Raw genomic sequence first — 15,783 nt, 5'->3', positions numbered from 1 at the left:
AATGGTGTCACCATGAGGCCTTTGGATTGTTAAGTACTATTTACCAACTTTCAATACAGTGATGATAATTATAATAAGCAGTGAAAGACACATTTGACCCAAGAATTCTTTTTAATAGATGGACAGCAGGTCAGTTCAGAATGATACAACTTTAACTTCTGCACAAACACACTGGAGGAGACCGTTACGGCATCTAGAACCGGACAGTAAACAAACAAAAAATGAGGGAAATAACAGTAAGCACATGAGAGATCGGTGGTATGTGCAGGGTAACAGTCATCTCCACACTGTTCAAAGTGCAAACAGTCGGCACAAATGTGACAGAGGAGTCTCAGCAGCAGGATTTAGACAATACATTGCACATATCATGGTTGAGGGGAATTGTGGTGTTACTGTTAATGACTAACACCACCCAAAGTCCTTTGAAAAAAAAATGGCCTCGGTTTTGACTTCCTGTTGCTTACACAAAACCAACAGACAAAAAAAGGTCCAACACACGGGGGTGGGCAGGGTATAAGAGAGGGAAGGCACAATTACGAGTGATTACTAATGTCCTTTGTTGAAGTTCAAGGCACCAGCACCACTCTCACGGTGTTGGTGTAACCTGAACCTGGGCGCCAGCCAGTCACGACAAGGGCTACGTCACTGGACTTGCAGAATTTGCGGTGCTTGCCTTTAGAGAGACAAAAAAAAGAGGAAGGTTAACACAATCTACTTTTAACTTTTGACTGAATGTTTCAACAAAACTCATCAACACTTACCAACTTCCAGGGCAAAGTTCACACGCAGGTCAACGTCCTCAGCCCAGACGTCGTTGGCAGGTTTGGTGTAGAGAACAGGGTAGATTCCACGGTACAGGTGAGCCTGGCGAGCTGTCTGGCCATTGCGGGTCACAGCGATGATGGGAGCGCGGGGCCTGTACTTTGACAGCAGGTGAGCAGACCTGCAGATAACAAATACAGGTTAAACCAAAAAGATGTTGGTCTGAATGTGTGCCTTTGAGAACACTGTAGTCTGCAGGCTGGACGAATGTCCACTGTCCTTCACACTGTGCTTTTGTCCTCATCAGTCAGAACGTTTGCACGCACAGTTAAGTCGAGCCACGGTTGAAGCTCAACTGTGCCGTTTAATTGGACTAGCGTCCTTGTCCCAGTATACAAGATCAAGAGGGAATTTGATATACTGAATCCAAGTCTGCTACAATAGGTGGCAGGTTCCCGTTCAGCTGTCTTATTACATCACAGCCCATAACAATGTCAGCTAGTGACCAATATTGGTAGCGTATCGAGCACCATTCTTTTTCTTTCAACCATCCATTCATTTCAAATTACTGAATTCTCTAAGCTAAGTATAAATTTGCTCTTGTTGTCAGCACAAAAATGCACCAGTCTGAGTTTCATCATGTTTTTCCTCACTCTTCTTTTATGTATTGACTTGTTTTATTATTATTATTATTATTATGTTATAAAAATGTCTGGCTCTATAGCTGCTACACTCCACTGTGTTCACCAGCTGGTTGTCTATTGTGCAGGCAGTTGCTTTCAGTGGCTTGATGATTTTCCATTGCTACCTGCAGCAAAAATGCTATGCTACTGTATGCGAAAGAGCTGAGAGATGCTACAGAGCTCCATAGTGTTGAGTGAAACTGCACAACTAGGGGATAAAAGTGCAAAGTCATGAGATAAAACACAGTTGGTTCATCACCAGAGAGTCATTTCATATCCAAATACTAAACGTAAGCTCAGAGGGGACCGTGCTTTAGCTGTTGCGGCTCCTGAACAGTGGAACGATCTGCCTCTGCATATTAGACAGGTCTCTTACTTTTAAATCTCTTTATAAAACTCATCACTTATTAGTGTTGATGTTATTTTATTTTAATTAGTTTTTATTGTGTTGTATTGTATTGTATGGCTGTTTTACCCATTTTTTTAAAAAAGAGCTTTTATGTCTTTTATATATTATTCTATCCAGCACCACTGTGGTCGCTTTAAAGTGCTTTACAATTAAGTTGGACTGGAAGGCCGACTAGATGTGCAAACCTTCTCTTAATACATAAATCAATAGTAGAAATCCACCCAGCTAACAGTGATATGTCCTGTGTCATGTGCTCTGTGAGAACGATTTCCCAAATGGAAGAGGATGAGCAGGCTGTTAAAATTAACTTGTAAAATGTCAGAGTTCAGCTCTCAGAAGGTCACGAGTGGAGCAGAGATTGTGCTGTAAAAGTTGGTATACTTTTCATCGAGTCACGAGCTTAGTGCGAGTCACGCAGAGTGTGGAGGAGGAGGAGGTGTGAACAGAGTTTGTGCACTTTCTTTGTTGAGAGTAGGTGCTGTGGAGGATATTATGAATTCTACACCGGTGGAATTGTTCTTCTCACCTGCCAGACTTGGTGAGCACAATGATGACACTGGCGCAGCACTTGAAGGAAGCCTCCACAGCTCCTATAGCGATGGCCTCTGTGGGGTCACGCGTCAGATGAGAGATGCGACGCAGCTCCTCGAACATCTGCCTGTGGAACATGGCTGCCTCGGCCTCACGGGCAATCTGAACATGTCAAAAAAAAATTATGATTAGACAAATAAAGAGTTGGGCTACAGTCACACAACGACTTTATACTGCAGCAGTTAGTTTAGTTTGGGCTACTTGTTTAGTGCAGAAGTCTTCATACCTGAAAGCACACTGAGACATGAAGCTAAATATCAGCCACGGCCATGATGTTCCAGGACTGTTCCTGTGCACTGCAGGTCCTCAAACACACACAACACACACACACACATGCTCATAACAATGTTAAAGCACAATACAAGACAAGTTGTTGTTTGGTAACCGATTTGGTGAAAACAGGGACACACGAGACAACAGCTAACACACTGTTAGTGACGTCAAACCTAATATTTTTGTCAGTCCTTCTTCTTTGAGTACCTCAAAATCTAAGGTTAATTTAAGTTAATCTTTGATTTTATTATTTTCTATCTTGATAATCAACTGGTCATATGGAGATGCATTATATAGGATAAGATCCAAACTCTTAAGAAGCATTTTTGCCCCTTTTTAGTGTAACAAGCAGAACCAATTCTCTTTTAGTCCTGAGTTTGACAAACATCGTTTCCCAAGAGCACATGAATGCACCATATGCTGCAGACTATTATTTGTTGGCTTCTACTGATAATGCTTCCTGACTGTGGTGGCTTTGAGTGAATGTAGCTGCTGCAAACTGCACAAACACATGATATGCTATGATATATACATCATAGCAGAGGCGAGTTTTTACCATGTGCTGTGTGTGCACAGCCTCCAGGGGGTATTGTCCTTTGGCAGTCTCACCACTCAGCATAATGCAGTCATTGCCGTCCAGCACGGCGTTGGCCACGTCACTGGCCTCAGCACGGGTAGGGCGAGGTTTCTTGGTCATGCTCTCCAGCATCTGTTTAAGAAAACGTTACCACATGTGTCTCTATGCACACTAAACAGATTGCTTCGATGATGTCCATGATATGACGTGACGGACCTGTGTGGCACAGACAATTGGCTTGCCAATCCTGTTACATTTGCCAGTCATCATCTTCTGTGCAATGAAGACCTTCTCTGTTGGGATTTCAATGCCCAGGTCACCACGGGCGACCATGATGCCATCACTAGCCTCCAGGATCTCGTCAAACCTGCGAGAGAGAAAGAGAAACAATTATCTGAGGTTTCAGACCGGTGCAGCCAGTACTGCTGATCCTCCACTCACCTGCGCACACCCTCGTGGTTCTCCAACTTGCTAATGATCTTGATGTCCTTGCCTTTCTCACCCAGCACTTTCCTGACAGCGTGAACGTCAGCACCCTTACGGATGAAGGAGGCAAAGACCATGTCGACGCCCTGCTCCAAACCGAACTGCAGGTCCTGAATGTCCTTCTCAGACAGAGCGGGGAGGTCAACAGCGGCACCAGGCAGGTTAACACCCTTCTTGCTGCCCAGCATACCGCCATTCTCAATCTCACACACAAGGTGGTCGCTGCCTTAAGACACACAACATTAAAGATTTTAATTTTAAAGTTTAGCAGGAAAAAAAACCCCAAAACAACTTCATGGCACAAACTGGTTCTTACCGATGTCTTTGACTTTAAGAGAAATCAGACCATCATCAATGAACACGTGGCTGCCAGGCTGCACAACCTTGGTGATGTTCTTGTAGTCGAGCCACAGAACTTTTTCGTCGCATTTCTCCATGTACTGCTCGTCCAGTGTGAGCTTGATGGTATCGCCCTTCTTCAACTCAACCTCAGCAGTGCCGCTCTAAACACGAGTTTGTCAATTGTCAGGCTCAATGTCATGCCAGAAAAAAATTATCGTGTATAATGTGACAAGAACTCACTCCCTTGATGAGTCCAGTCCTGATTTCTGGTCCCTTGGTGTCCAGAGCGATGGCCACTGGTCTGTAGTCAACAGATCCTGCACCAAAACTCTCGGCTGCATCACGAACGTTCTTGATGGTCTCAGCGTGGTACTATACGATGTGGGGGAACACAGAAAAGCATACACCCATTTCTTGAAAATGTCTTATCATTATAAAACTGTACATAAAAACATCGTTTTTATTGTTAAAAACGATGTTTTTATGTATGTGACAAGTTCTTAGTAAAGCATGCGGGCATTTCACACACACACACACACACACACTGCTTACATAACTGTGGTCATTCTTGAATGACAACTGCAACACAGGACTTTTTTTAGGCCATGACATTGTTCCCTTTCAGTGCACAGACATAGCTACACGTACACACACACACTGACTAGTAAAAACAGTAGCCTTAAAAGTGATTAAAGTCACGTAGGGTATTTGTCAACTTCTTTTATAAAGTCCTCACGGCCGGCTAGTTGTGCACTCTGTGTGTCGAATTAAAGTTTTTTTACACATAGTCTTTCTTCTATAGAGAAACAAAGAAAGCTGTTCGACCCGGAAGGCATGACGCTCTTCTTTTTCTACACTATTACAACCGCAGAGAGCAACAAAGGTGAGACAGTCACAGCAATTTCTATGACACAGATTGTAAACAGTATATCCCTTTAACACCTAATCCTCCTAATGTCCATCTGGACCTTTCTTTCCTTATTTTAACCAGAAAAGGGCCAGAAAAGGTCCTGTGTGAGTCAGTGCTTGACAGTCATGTGGACTGCCACATATTATTGTATAATTCAAGTTTTGTTATTTTGTAGCAATGTTTGTCACCTAAGTGCTTTTTTAGTTACAATTTACTGCATGTTTATAATGTATTAACAATTGAAAATGAAGAAAACACTGTAGTTGTACACGAACACCAGATTTTGCATGTTAGATTTGAAATTTGAACAGTATAAAACATATAACATTTGTTTGAGTCGTTGTCTCAATGTCCAAAAACAGGCCAAAAAAATGGGAATTCTCTCCTCTCTGATGACAATGATTCACCGGCTTCCTACAACAGCGTGAGTGAAATTACCGTAATAACCACCTGTTGACATTATCTTGCAACTTCTCAGCTTTCAGAAACCGTTCAGAAGCCCAAACTGTTGCGTAATTACGGTAATTCAAAATGTGCTTGCGCAAAATTGTCATCTTCCATACGCTCGGTGTTAAAGTTAAACTAATTGTGTGCTGATTCTCTTTATTCTTTCAGCAATAGATATATACAAATAAAACACGTGGAAATGTCTCAAAACAAGATAATTACTCTGTCTCCTACTCAAGAGAAAAGGAAGGACAGACTGAAAAAGTGGCCTTGAAGGAGAACAAAAGGGATTTGTTTTGTTGCAGAGTTAAAATATCAACACTGCTGGCCCCACCTTTAACAACACATAGTTTATTCCATAGACATGTACAGCTGCTGCACTGCCAAAGGAAGACCCAGTAAAGATACTTGTAATCTAATCTAATCTGAACATTACTATTCAGTTAATAATAAACGCCTCACTGTGGCCTCTCTGTGTGTCCTCTGCTTGTCCTGTTGCTGCCAGTCTTACTCTAAGACAAGTCCTATTTATAGCTGCATTAACAACTGGCACACCAGTGAGACAGAGGTCAAGTTTGTCTTTCACTTTTCAAAACAAATCATTATAGCCCTCAACCAACTTTGGTTTTATGATTTAGAGCAATGCCTATCAATCAATTATATAAAAAAATGACACCACTGGGTATTGAGTTACAGTGAGGGGAAGAAAAATGAATGCAGTTAACCTTTAAAGATCCAGATACCAGATGTGTGTTAATGCTACAGCTGATGGTGACCTTTCATTGGCCACTCCAGTGACAGTGAAAAGGGTGAAGAGGCATGACTTTTAAGTGTGGGGTCAGTAGTATAAGGTCCTGGCTGTTGAATTCCCAAATCAAGCTACAGCTCCGAGCCAGCACCGAAGGGGCAAGTACTAGTTCACAGCTCACATTACAGTTACCAGGCGACAGGAGTGACCTGCCACTGCTGCTGTAAAGGGTAAATCCTCTCTGACTCACTCACAGAGGACAGAGCTACTGCGGTGGTACAGTCCTGTCTGGGTTCAAACTCATGGCTGAAGACAAGGTTAATGGTAACTGAACTCCTGCTGGGGTTTGAGGGATGAGACGTCCACCAATCTGAAGACTGTAAGGGACGTTTTTGTGGATGCAAACAGCAGATCACAGATAGTACTCACTTCATGTGTGCCATGAGAGAAGTTCATTCTTGCAATGTTCATCCCAGCCTTGATCATTTCCTTGGACTTCTCCACAGATCGAGTGGCAGGTCCTACAAGAACAGATGAATATCATTCAAAGAGATACATGATGTTTGTAAGGATTTCTGAAACCTACATACAGGAGATAATCACTGGGTGATTTATAAACTGAGAAAGAAATGGCAAACGTCGAACCAATTGTGCAGATGATGCCAGTGTTGCGAGACACGGCCGGTTCAGAGTCAATGTCCAGCAAACACATGTGCTCGATGAACGTGTCGGCCATGGCAGCGTGCAGCTGCTGGCTGTGGATGGTGGCAGAGCCTGCATCCTTTGACTTAGACATGACTGGATATGTGTTTGTGGGGAAAAGTCCTGAGGAAACAAAGAGATAACAAGGATTGATAAAATTATCTGTATATTGTTGTTGTTGTTGTTGTCATGATGCAAACCACATCTAAGGAAAATATGACTACAGAGGGGGTACGGAGACATATTTAGACCCTATGACTGAAGAGAAAGTAAGACATTTGCACTGGTTATTTTCAAGTCTATCAGCGATGGGTGAACCACAGACAGTCTCTGCAAAAGGCAACAACCGACTGTGTCTGTCTGACTGTGACATTCCAGCAGGACTAGACTGTGTGTGCAGCTGTAGAAGAGGAGCTGGTTTTAATTGGAAAAAAAAGTGTAGAAAGGTATCTTTAAAAAGGCACAGTGGAAATGTCAGGATTCAGATTACAGGGCTGCTACAATGGAGGAATGCACATGCCTCTCTCTCTCTCCCCCCCCCCCTCTCTCTCTCTCTCTGTAACTGTAACTGTGTTTGTGAGTTATTTCATATTAGATAGATAGTTTAAAGTCATGTTAAAAGTGTTATGAACACACAGCTTATTAACAAAACAAAAAAAAACATCAGTATATATTAGATTTCTGAGCAATAGCAGAAACAATACATTAAAGCTCTGTTTCTGTTACAAGGAGACATTTCTTGAAAATCACTTCATAATCTAATGTTCACCTTCTGGGGAAATCTAAAACAACACAGATGTAAGCAAATAGGTACAGTTAGGTCTTATCACTGTCACTTACCTCCGGGATGAACTTTGCAGGGACCAAAGCGCCACTGCTCCTGTTACAGCCACACCATATATACTCCTCACTGACCGGAACTACTTTCCTGTGTCACCGACACCCGGAGCCAGACGAGGTAGGCTGTAACACTTAAGGCAATATTACACATTTCTGCAGCGAGTTATATAAAGGTTATGTCATTTAATTTAAATGTTGTTTATTGGTACAAATATTAAACTCGGTCCCAGGTTGTTTGGTAAAAAGTGCAGAAGTTGGACGAGTAATGAGGCAAGGATATAGCGCAGAAACGAGTGTTGTTCGGCCGGGCACTAAACACAGAACACACCAGTGGCGTACACAGACATTTGGATGGGCGGGGCAGGGGCGAAAATGAAAAAGGCACCTCCTGTGCACCAGTGTAGCAGACACCACTTATACACTTAAAGGAATACTTCACCGATTTTCATTTAGCGTTGTATTACTAGAATGTTGTAGTATTTTTGAACAAGTGTGCTTCTCACCCTCAGTTTCCCCTGAGTTGAGAAATGTCTTCCTTCTTTGTTGTCTACTGCTGTCACAAAATGACACGACCCAGTTTTAATAAACACTCAACTTTCCAGCTGAATTCATCCTTTAAGACAGGCATGTCCAAAGAGGGAGCTGTGGATCTTCATGTGGATTGCCACACATTATTGTTTAATTTCAAGTTTTGTTATTTTGAAGCAATGTTTGTCACCCAACAAAAGTCTAATATGTTAATGAAAATAAAATTCTAACTCCATTGGCCCCCACATATTTTTACATGACCAAATGTGGCCACCATTCAAAACCCTGACTATTCAATATGTATAATAAAATAGTGTTCATCACTGATTAAGATTACTGTTGATGATTCAGACTGAAATTATATATCACAGGTATACAGGGACATCCTTTACAGCACAACGTCACATCACATCACTTTCTATCACAGAGATGGATGTTTTCTGAGGCCCTGCATTAAGAGCTGCACTGAGAAAAAAAAACCTCTAATTAACTTTGCTGACATGTCAAATGACTTTGAGCTGTAGTTATATAGTCATAGACATACATGGACGTATAGATACAGAATGGTCTATGGTTACAGTACCTACAAAACTGTGTAACAAGGTTAAACGTATGAATCCAACAACGTAAGAATCCAAAAACAAATTTAACCTTTGGTGCAAAACAAGGTTGATATTTGATTTTGGTTTATACATGCAGTAATTATTCTCTCTCTCTCTCTCTCTCTCCCTCTCTCTTTTACTGTCTTGACCCTTTTTTTCTTTGTACTGTATTTATTTTCACATTGATAAAGTTATTACATGTTTATCACCTCGTTTGTTTATTTGTTTGTTCGTCTTTCTATTTGTGAGCAGCCTGAAAAGTAAACGACACATTTGGATGGAATTTTCTGGAGATGCACACTATGGCCCAAGGATGACATGATACTATTTTGGTGGGTTGTTGTTTTTTATACAGTTGTCTTGCCCATGTTATTTACTTGTTACTACAAAAATTACTATTTAAATAACAAACATACATAATGGGGTTTTTTTTGTACATGTACAGTGTCTATTGAAAATAGACCAATATATAACACAGTCTTGTGCATTCTAATTTTTAAATGTTTTCCACTGCTGTATTTGATCATTTGATATACCTGGTTGTATATTTAAAAAGGTACATTTTACTACTATAAATACACAGGGCCACATAACAAACACACGTCATATCTAAGTGGATTACTCTGGAAAAGCACTTGTTGAGAGATGACTTGCACAGATGTATGCAGTCCTAGAAGAGTCTAATCCTAATAAAGGCTAACTGCTGATTAAGGTCAGACTGTGTCTGCAGGTCACAGCAGACACTCAAGAAGACTGATAAAGGCCAAACATCACAACAATCACCACACATCAAATCTGACACTGCAAATCTTCTTCTTGTCAGACTTCAAACTGATTCATGAGCCTCACATTTCAGGAATCCTGGATCATACAGCATGTTTATGTTTTCCCCTACTCCATGTTATGTACTATACAGTATATATATATTGAAATAGACATCATTCTGACCAGACAAGCAGAACAAAGGTTTTTGAGTGTGCAGTAAAAGCTCTGGAGCTGCAGGTCCTCAGTCTTACAGACTGCTCAGCCAATAAGGCTGTCGTTATCTGCAGCCAATCACAGGACACTAAAGTCCAAGACTGGACGTGTTTGACTTCCTGCCATTGGAAACCAGAGTGAGAGAGAACAGGACGGACAGCCGACCTGTCAAACTGAAATATACATTTGTTTTGGTAGTTTCAAGGTCACATGCTGTATGAATTTAGGAGATTTTCATCCATTTTACATTTTCTCCAAAGGAATTTTTGGAGATTTATTTATTTTTTTTACCATGAAGCAAAGGTAATAACTTTTATTTTACTTCATTGCTTATTTTGTTTCATTTGCAGAGACATATGAACTCATTAAACTCCATTTGTTCTCCCAGTGTTTCAGTTTAATTGTGTTCGTCACAGCGGAGTGAACTTATTTTTGCTGAGAAGTGATAAACAGAATACATGGTGAGTTGATGTAACAATGTCTGCATGTGTGTTGTTATTAATCCATTCATTTATTTAGTGAAACCAATTCTACCTTTAACAGTTCTGATGATAGATCAGTGAATTGTTTTAGAACAAAAGGCTGTGCATTGTTAAGTTTGGGTCCAAGGGACTAATTAACTGCATGGATAAAACAAATCTATTTTCCATGACTAACTCGGCAGGAGACTGAGCACCAGCAGTGGACGGACGGACAAACTGATGAGGACAGTGACTCAGAGGAGAATTTGTGTGGAATACAAGTAAACATTTGTCTCATTTTCCTCTACACCAGCAGATTCTATTGAAACTCCCAACACATTTGACAATGAAAAAAATGTTGTATATTTAGTTTATCTAAAAGGGACAGAGCATATAAATAAACATCAGTGTGCAATACACATCCAAATATGCCCGCCACAACCCTTGTGGAGGATAAAGCAGTAGAAAATGGATGGATGGATGGATTATTTTGTTTCATTATCTGCCTAAATGGACCTTTAAGTGTATTTTGAAGGTGTTGTATGTGGGGCTTCCCCATATTACTGATCGTAAAATGTCCCAGATTTTGGTGTTTTTACCAAGCTCAGCTTGTCTAAATGTGGGGCACCTGTAAGGCTCCTTGCAGCCCCCTATGGCAGTGGCCCTGGTTACAATTCCATTTATTATTTCATATATTGAACAGGCAAACTTGCCTTTTTTAGATGATCAAAACTGAGATAGCGATGTTTCTCTGGGATGTAACAGCAGAGGAGTTTTCGTAAGCATTAGTGCTGTTTCATATAACGTGTCTAGAGTTTTGAGCACAGTTAGTGCCCAGTTTGTGAAGCATTAACAAGGTTAGTGCATCATTGTTTGTCTCATCAGGAGAGCTGTGCCACTGGGCTGTGCCATCACCCTCAGCTGGAAACAGACGTTGAATCAGTCAGGACTTTGTATTCAGACTCTGCGATCTCTGTCAGGTGAGAGTCAGAGCATCTTTTCTCATTCATGCCTGCTTTTTTTGATGCGTCATTAAATGTTCTCCTTACTCTTCTTATTTTAGGGTGTACGACTCAATTGATGATGTGGATGTTGACTTAAACATCAATACCAACTTCCTGGGCCTAAGTTAAATTTACAGTTGACAATGAAGTATCTTCATTAAATATATGTATTATGCATCTTGTTGTCTCTTTAAAAAGTCCAAAACTATACATAATATAGTATAGCTGACTATTTGTCCCTTTTCACTAAAGGTGTTAGTTCTACTGCATGGAATCACTTTTTCAGGGATGTCCTAAAACCTGAGGTGTAATTGAGATGAGGAATCATAACTGATGTGTGCTTCATTCATCCATATTGTCTTTTCTCTGTGTATATTCTTCTGAAAAATTCCTCTGTTCTATGGAAACATCCTGTTCGATCCAAGATTTGTCTTTCGAGGTTCATTATTCTGCCGAATTTGTGCTACACATCGGTTTCAGAGCCTGTACTGATATGTTTGCTGTCGTGACACCTTTGTGTGATTATACGACAACACCATTTGTGTCCACAGGAGGAGGTGGCCAACGCATGGGGGGTTCATTCATCAGAGCCCATTGTTATCCGTCTGCACTTTTCTCTCTCCCAGTATCTGGACGGCCCTGGTGAGCATCAACACTGGTGCAAAATAAAAACTGTAAAATTCTAAATCAGAGTGACAGCTCATCAAATGATATTTCACACTGCAGCACCTTCTGTTGAAGTCTTTCAGCCAAGCAACTCAGATCATTTCAGTGTCGGGAAACAACTAGAGAAGTGAGTGTTTCTGTCATATTAGTTATGACAGTGATGAACCTGATCGGATAAAGACAGACATTTGTCTCTCTTTCTGTTCCCCCAGTATTCTCACACTCTTCATATCTCAGGAGTGGAAACACCTGACAAATGAGAACATCGTGGTCCAACAGAAGAGCAGACACGGCCGGTTCAGACCAAGAGGCACGATCAGGAAATTTGGCGCAAGACTAAGCATCTGGTCAAAGTAAGATTTCATTCATTCATTCATCTCATTAATTTGGACTGAATCTGTTCCTGCTTGTCTGTTTACATCTCCCTGTGTAATAATCAGATCCCATCAGCACCGCGAGGCAACAATGAGAGGAAAGATCATTTTCCCAACGATGAAACGGAATCGTTTCAAAAATCACATGAACTCTGACAAGAATCCCACAGGAGAACTCTTCACCTACATGCCAAGTCGAAAGGTTAGGACTCAAAAATAAACTCCAGCTCCTTCTTATGTTCAGATTGTGTAGTAAAGGTTTATGTGTTTGTGTGTTGTTCTTCCACAGAGGGTGAAGGTGTCATCTATCAAGCCATCACAGATTAGCACCAAACAGCTGATAGAGCTGCTTTTCTCCTCCCAGACCACTGTGCACTGTAAGAGCAGCCCCACTCTACAGCATGGTTTCCTAGTACAGGTAAATGCAGCTCATTACAACAACACTTCTGAAGAAAGAAAGTCAGGGTTTAATAGTCATGTTAACACTTCTCACAAAGTTTTATAGTCTATCTATCTATCTATCTATCTATCAATCTATCTATCTATCTATCTATCTATCTATCTATCTATCTATCATGAAACAGACTGTAGGTCAACAATAAATTAATTCATTTCACTTAATACAGACTGTGGGATAGTGTGTTTATGTCATCATTTGCCTATCACTGTTGTACACAGATAATGAGCTACACTGAGCAGAGAATGTCTACCCTTAATGAATTCTGTATAATCTGTGATGAGCGCCACATGTTTCAGAATGGCCCTCTCTTAAAGGTACATTTATCTTTAGAAATAAGCTGAAGTGAAACTTCAAAAGAACAGTATGGTGACTGTAAATAGGTTTTGTTTGTTTTTTAGCCTGCAGTTTGCACAAGGGAGCTATGTGTGTTTTCCTTTTATACACTGGGCGTTATGTCCGGAGCTACAGAGGACGTTGCAACTGGTGCAGAGGTTGGAACCAAATAAAGGCATCATTTAATATCATACATGATCGATCATAGCCAGATTTATTTATGCCAATAATCTGTGCTCTGTAGGTGATTGACCTGCTGGTCGCTATGTGCAGAGCTGCTCTTCAGTCTGCACGCAAGAGCATCATATTTGAACCGTACCCTTCTGTTGTTGATCCTTACAACCCCAAAGCTCTGGCCTTTAGTCCAAAGGTAGGAACTAAAGGAGTCTAGATTAGAACTGGCTGGATTTGAAATAACCTGAACAGTATATTTCCTACTGAAACATTGCTCTTTATTGTTGCAGAGAAGAAGCTATGACAGGCTGCAAAAGGCGCTTGACAATGTCTTATTAATCAGGAGAATGGCACAGGTGACTGATCTTAAGATTTACATCATTGACATTTAGTTCTCCTTGTCTGAGAAGAACCTGGATTGCTGAATGTCCTCCTGATGTTTAATCTCTTCCAGGGTCAACATTCTGAAATAAGGAAACAGATGGATAAATTAGATCCTCTCGCTTATCCCTTACTACAGTGGTGAGTGGGACCATCAAAACTAGCTTCTCACTCGTACTGTTATTAACATGTGTTTCTTAGGTTCATACTCAGATGTGTGTTTGTATGTTTGACAACAGGATTTTAGCAAGCAACAGATCACACATTGTCAAGCTTCCACCGCACAGGGTACGATAGAGCAGTTTACACTTAGACTATGATTCTTTAACCGTTTTACAGCAGTAGAAGTTAATAATTAATAATTAGCTCCCAAATATTAGACCACACGCAGTGTTTCACACTTTATTTCACCGCTGTTGCTACTCTCTCTGCCCATTTCACCCCTTCTATGTACAACAGAAACTGAGGTTCATGCACACACCCCATCAGTTTCTGTTGATCAGCAGCCCGCCCTGCAAAGAGGCTCGATTCCAAACTGCTAGAAACATTTATGGCAGCACTTTCGCTTTTCAGTGAGTAAAATCAGAGCTGCGGCACAAAATGAACAGTGCTTATATACATGCTGAATAATGCTCCGTGTGCTCAGCCCTTATTCTTCCATCTTTCAGTGGTTCCCACATTGAAAACTGGCACTCTATTTTAAGAAATGGACTGGTTAACGCCTCATACACAAAACTACAGGTCGAGTATTAACAAACTAAGTCTTTTAATCCACAGTGGAGATTTCATCCCACAAACATACTAAAGTTCTCGCTCTGCGTCTTCGCCTCATCTGTTTCAGGCTTCACTCCAGATTTCCTTTGTCCTTCTTAGGTATGAAAACGGTCAGGTGGGAGACGTCCACGTCAACACTCAGGATGTCCACATCCACAGGGAAATTTTACAAGTAATTGCTTCACAGTCGTGCTGAGAAAACAAATATCCTCTCACTGTACATACACTTCATTATGATGTAGATTTTATATAAAAGACAGAGGTCTCAGAGGAAGGAAAATACTCATAATAATTACTAATATGTAATTATATTATGACATGATGGAAGAAATAGTTGTTGAATCATGCACCTGTTAAACCATTTTGCCTTGTCTATTTCAGTCTAAGTCTATTTCTACTGCCACTCTCATTGAGTGCGTTTATGACCTAATTTTTAAAATAAAGGAACAATACAATATTCGTCTTCAGTATTTTTTAACACATCAAAGATACCCTTTTCATTTACACATTCACATTACTTGTTGTTTATGTAATACATGTGATTCACCACAAGATGGAAGTGTAAGCAAGTGTAATTAATAGAGCCAATAAATAGGATATTTAATTTTTATTTTTTTTTAATTTTAGATACTTTATTAATCCCCTTAGGGAAATTATTCTCTGCATTTTTACCCATCCTAGAATAATTAGATAAGAAAGTTCTTTATTTGTCCAGCAGAGGGGAAATTTACATTGTCACCGCAGCAAAGACAGTAAAGATAAAGATGATAAATAATAAATGTGCATTTCCAAGAAAGTACAATATAGAAAGATATTAACATGTATGACTATAAAAAGTTAAAATACAATGTACATTATAGACAGTTTCCAGAATATATAGAGTATGGGCTTGATATTTACAGTATAAACAAAGATTGAACACAGGATATTATATATGTGTATTGCACTTATGTGCAATTATGTGTAAAATATTCATAATACTAATAATAATGAGTAAAATGCAGAGACAATGTAAACATTGGATTATACTATATGAGCACATCTGAAACATTTCCATAAAACAACACAAAATAACATACACATACAAATATAAGTAGGCATTTGTTCACACCATCAAAAAAATGCTAAATAACCGAATTGCTGTTATATTGAATATTCACCAATGAACAATTGAATGACAATTAATAGGCATTATGGCCATAGAAATATTCCCTTTGGTGCCAGCTGCATGAACGAATTGTATCTTTGTGTTCATTGTTGGAGTCAGTGAATAACAAG

General features: G+C 40.2%; 2 protein-coding genes across 2 annotated transcripts; one reads left to right on the top strand and one right to left on the bottom strand.

Annotated features, from left to right (window-relative positions):
- Positions 1-92: 92 nt before the first annotated feature.
- On the bottom strand, positions 93-7,885 carry pkmb (pyruvate kinase M1/2b). The gene is made up of 11 exons (XM_058646540.1): positions 7,771-7,885; positions 6,874-7,053; positions 6,658-6,749; positions 4,364-4,495; positions 4,098-4,284; positions 3,737-4,007; positions 3,512-3,662; positions 3,275-3,427; positions 2,381-2,547; positions 762-943; positions 93-673 (listed from the first exon to the last, which is right to left on the bottom strand). The coding sequence occupies exons 2-11, from the start codon at positions 7,022-7,024 to the stop codon at positions 567-569; spliced, it is 1,593 nt and encodes a 530-aa protein (XP_058502523.1). The 5' UTR covers positions 7,025-7,053; positions 7,771-7,885; the 3' UTR covers positions 93-566.
- On the top strand, positions 7,778-14,701 carry LOC131469994 (protein mono-ADP-ribosyltransferase PARP6-like). Its single transcript, XM_058645476.1, has 18 exons — positions 7,778-7,888; positions 10,543-10,615; positions 11,217-11,319; positions 11,403-11,459; positions 11,894-11,985; positions 12,070-12,136; positions 12,222-12,362; positions 12,450-12,585; positions 12,673-12,801; positions 13,062-13,157; positions 13,242-13,334; positions 13,421-13,546; positions 13,641-13,706; positions 13,805-13,872; positions 13,971-14,019; positions 14,191-14,303; positions 14,400-14,477; positions 14,605-14,701. The coding sequence occupies exons 1-18, from the start codon at positions 7,778-7,780 to the stop codon at positions 14,699-14,701; spliced, it is 1,695 nt and encodes a 564-aa protein (XP_058501459.1).
- Positions 14,702-15,783: the final 1,082 nt, after the last annotated feature.

This window comes from Solea solea, chromosome 12 (assembly GCF_958295425.1).
Source record: "Solea solea chromosome 12, fSolSol10.1, whole genome shotgun sequence".
NCBI classification, from domain to species: domain Eukaryota; kingdom Metazoa; phylum Chordata; class Actinopteri; order Pleuronectiformes; family Soleidae; genus Solea; species Solea solea.
The sequence above is the reverse complement of the archived record's forward strand: the minus strand, read 5'-3'. Positions and strand labels throughout refer to the sequence as shown.

What these genes read in the sequence shown, in the direction of transcription:
- LOC131469994 (XM_058645476.1), top strand. Translation starts at nt 7,778, where the DNA reads ATGAACTTTGCAGGGACCAAAGCGCCACTGCTCCTGTTACAGCCACAC. An exon ending in AGAATGGCCCTCTCTTAAAG is followed by an intron (nt 13,158 to 13,241) that starts GTACATTTATCT and finishes TTTGTTTTTTAG; the next exon opens with CCTGCAGTTTGCACAAGGGA. An exon ending in TACACAAAACTACAGGTCGA is followed by an intron (nt 14,478 to 14,604) that starts GTATTAACAAAC and finishes TGTCCTTCTTAG; the next exon opens with GTATGAAAACGGTCAGGTGG.
- pkmb (XM_058646540.1), bottom strand. Translation starts at nt 7,024, where the DNA reads ATGTCTAAGTCAAAGGATGCAGGCTCTGCCACCATCCACAGCCAGCAG. An exon ending in TCTCTCATGGCACACATGAA is followed by an intron (nt 4,496 to 6,657) that starts GTGAGTACTATC and finishes CACATCGTATAG; the next exon opens with TACCACGCTGAGACCATCAA. An exon ending in CTGTGCACACACAGCACATG is followed by an intron (nt 2,548 to 3,274) that starts GTAAAAACTCGC and finishes TGACATGTTCAG; the next exon opens with ATTGCCCGTGAGGCCGAGGC.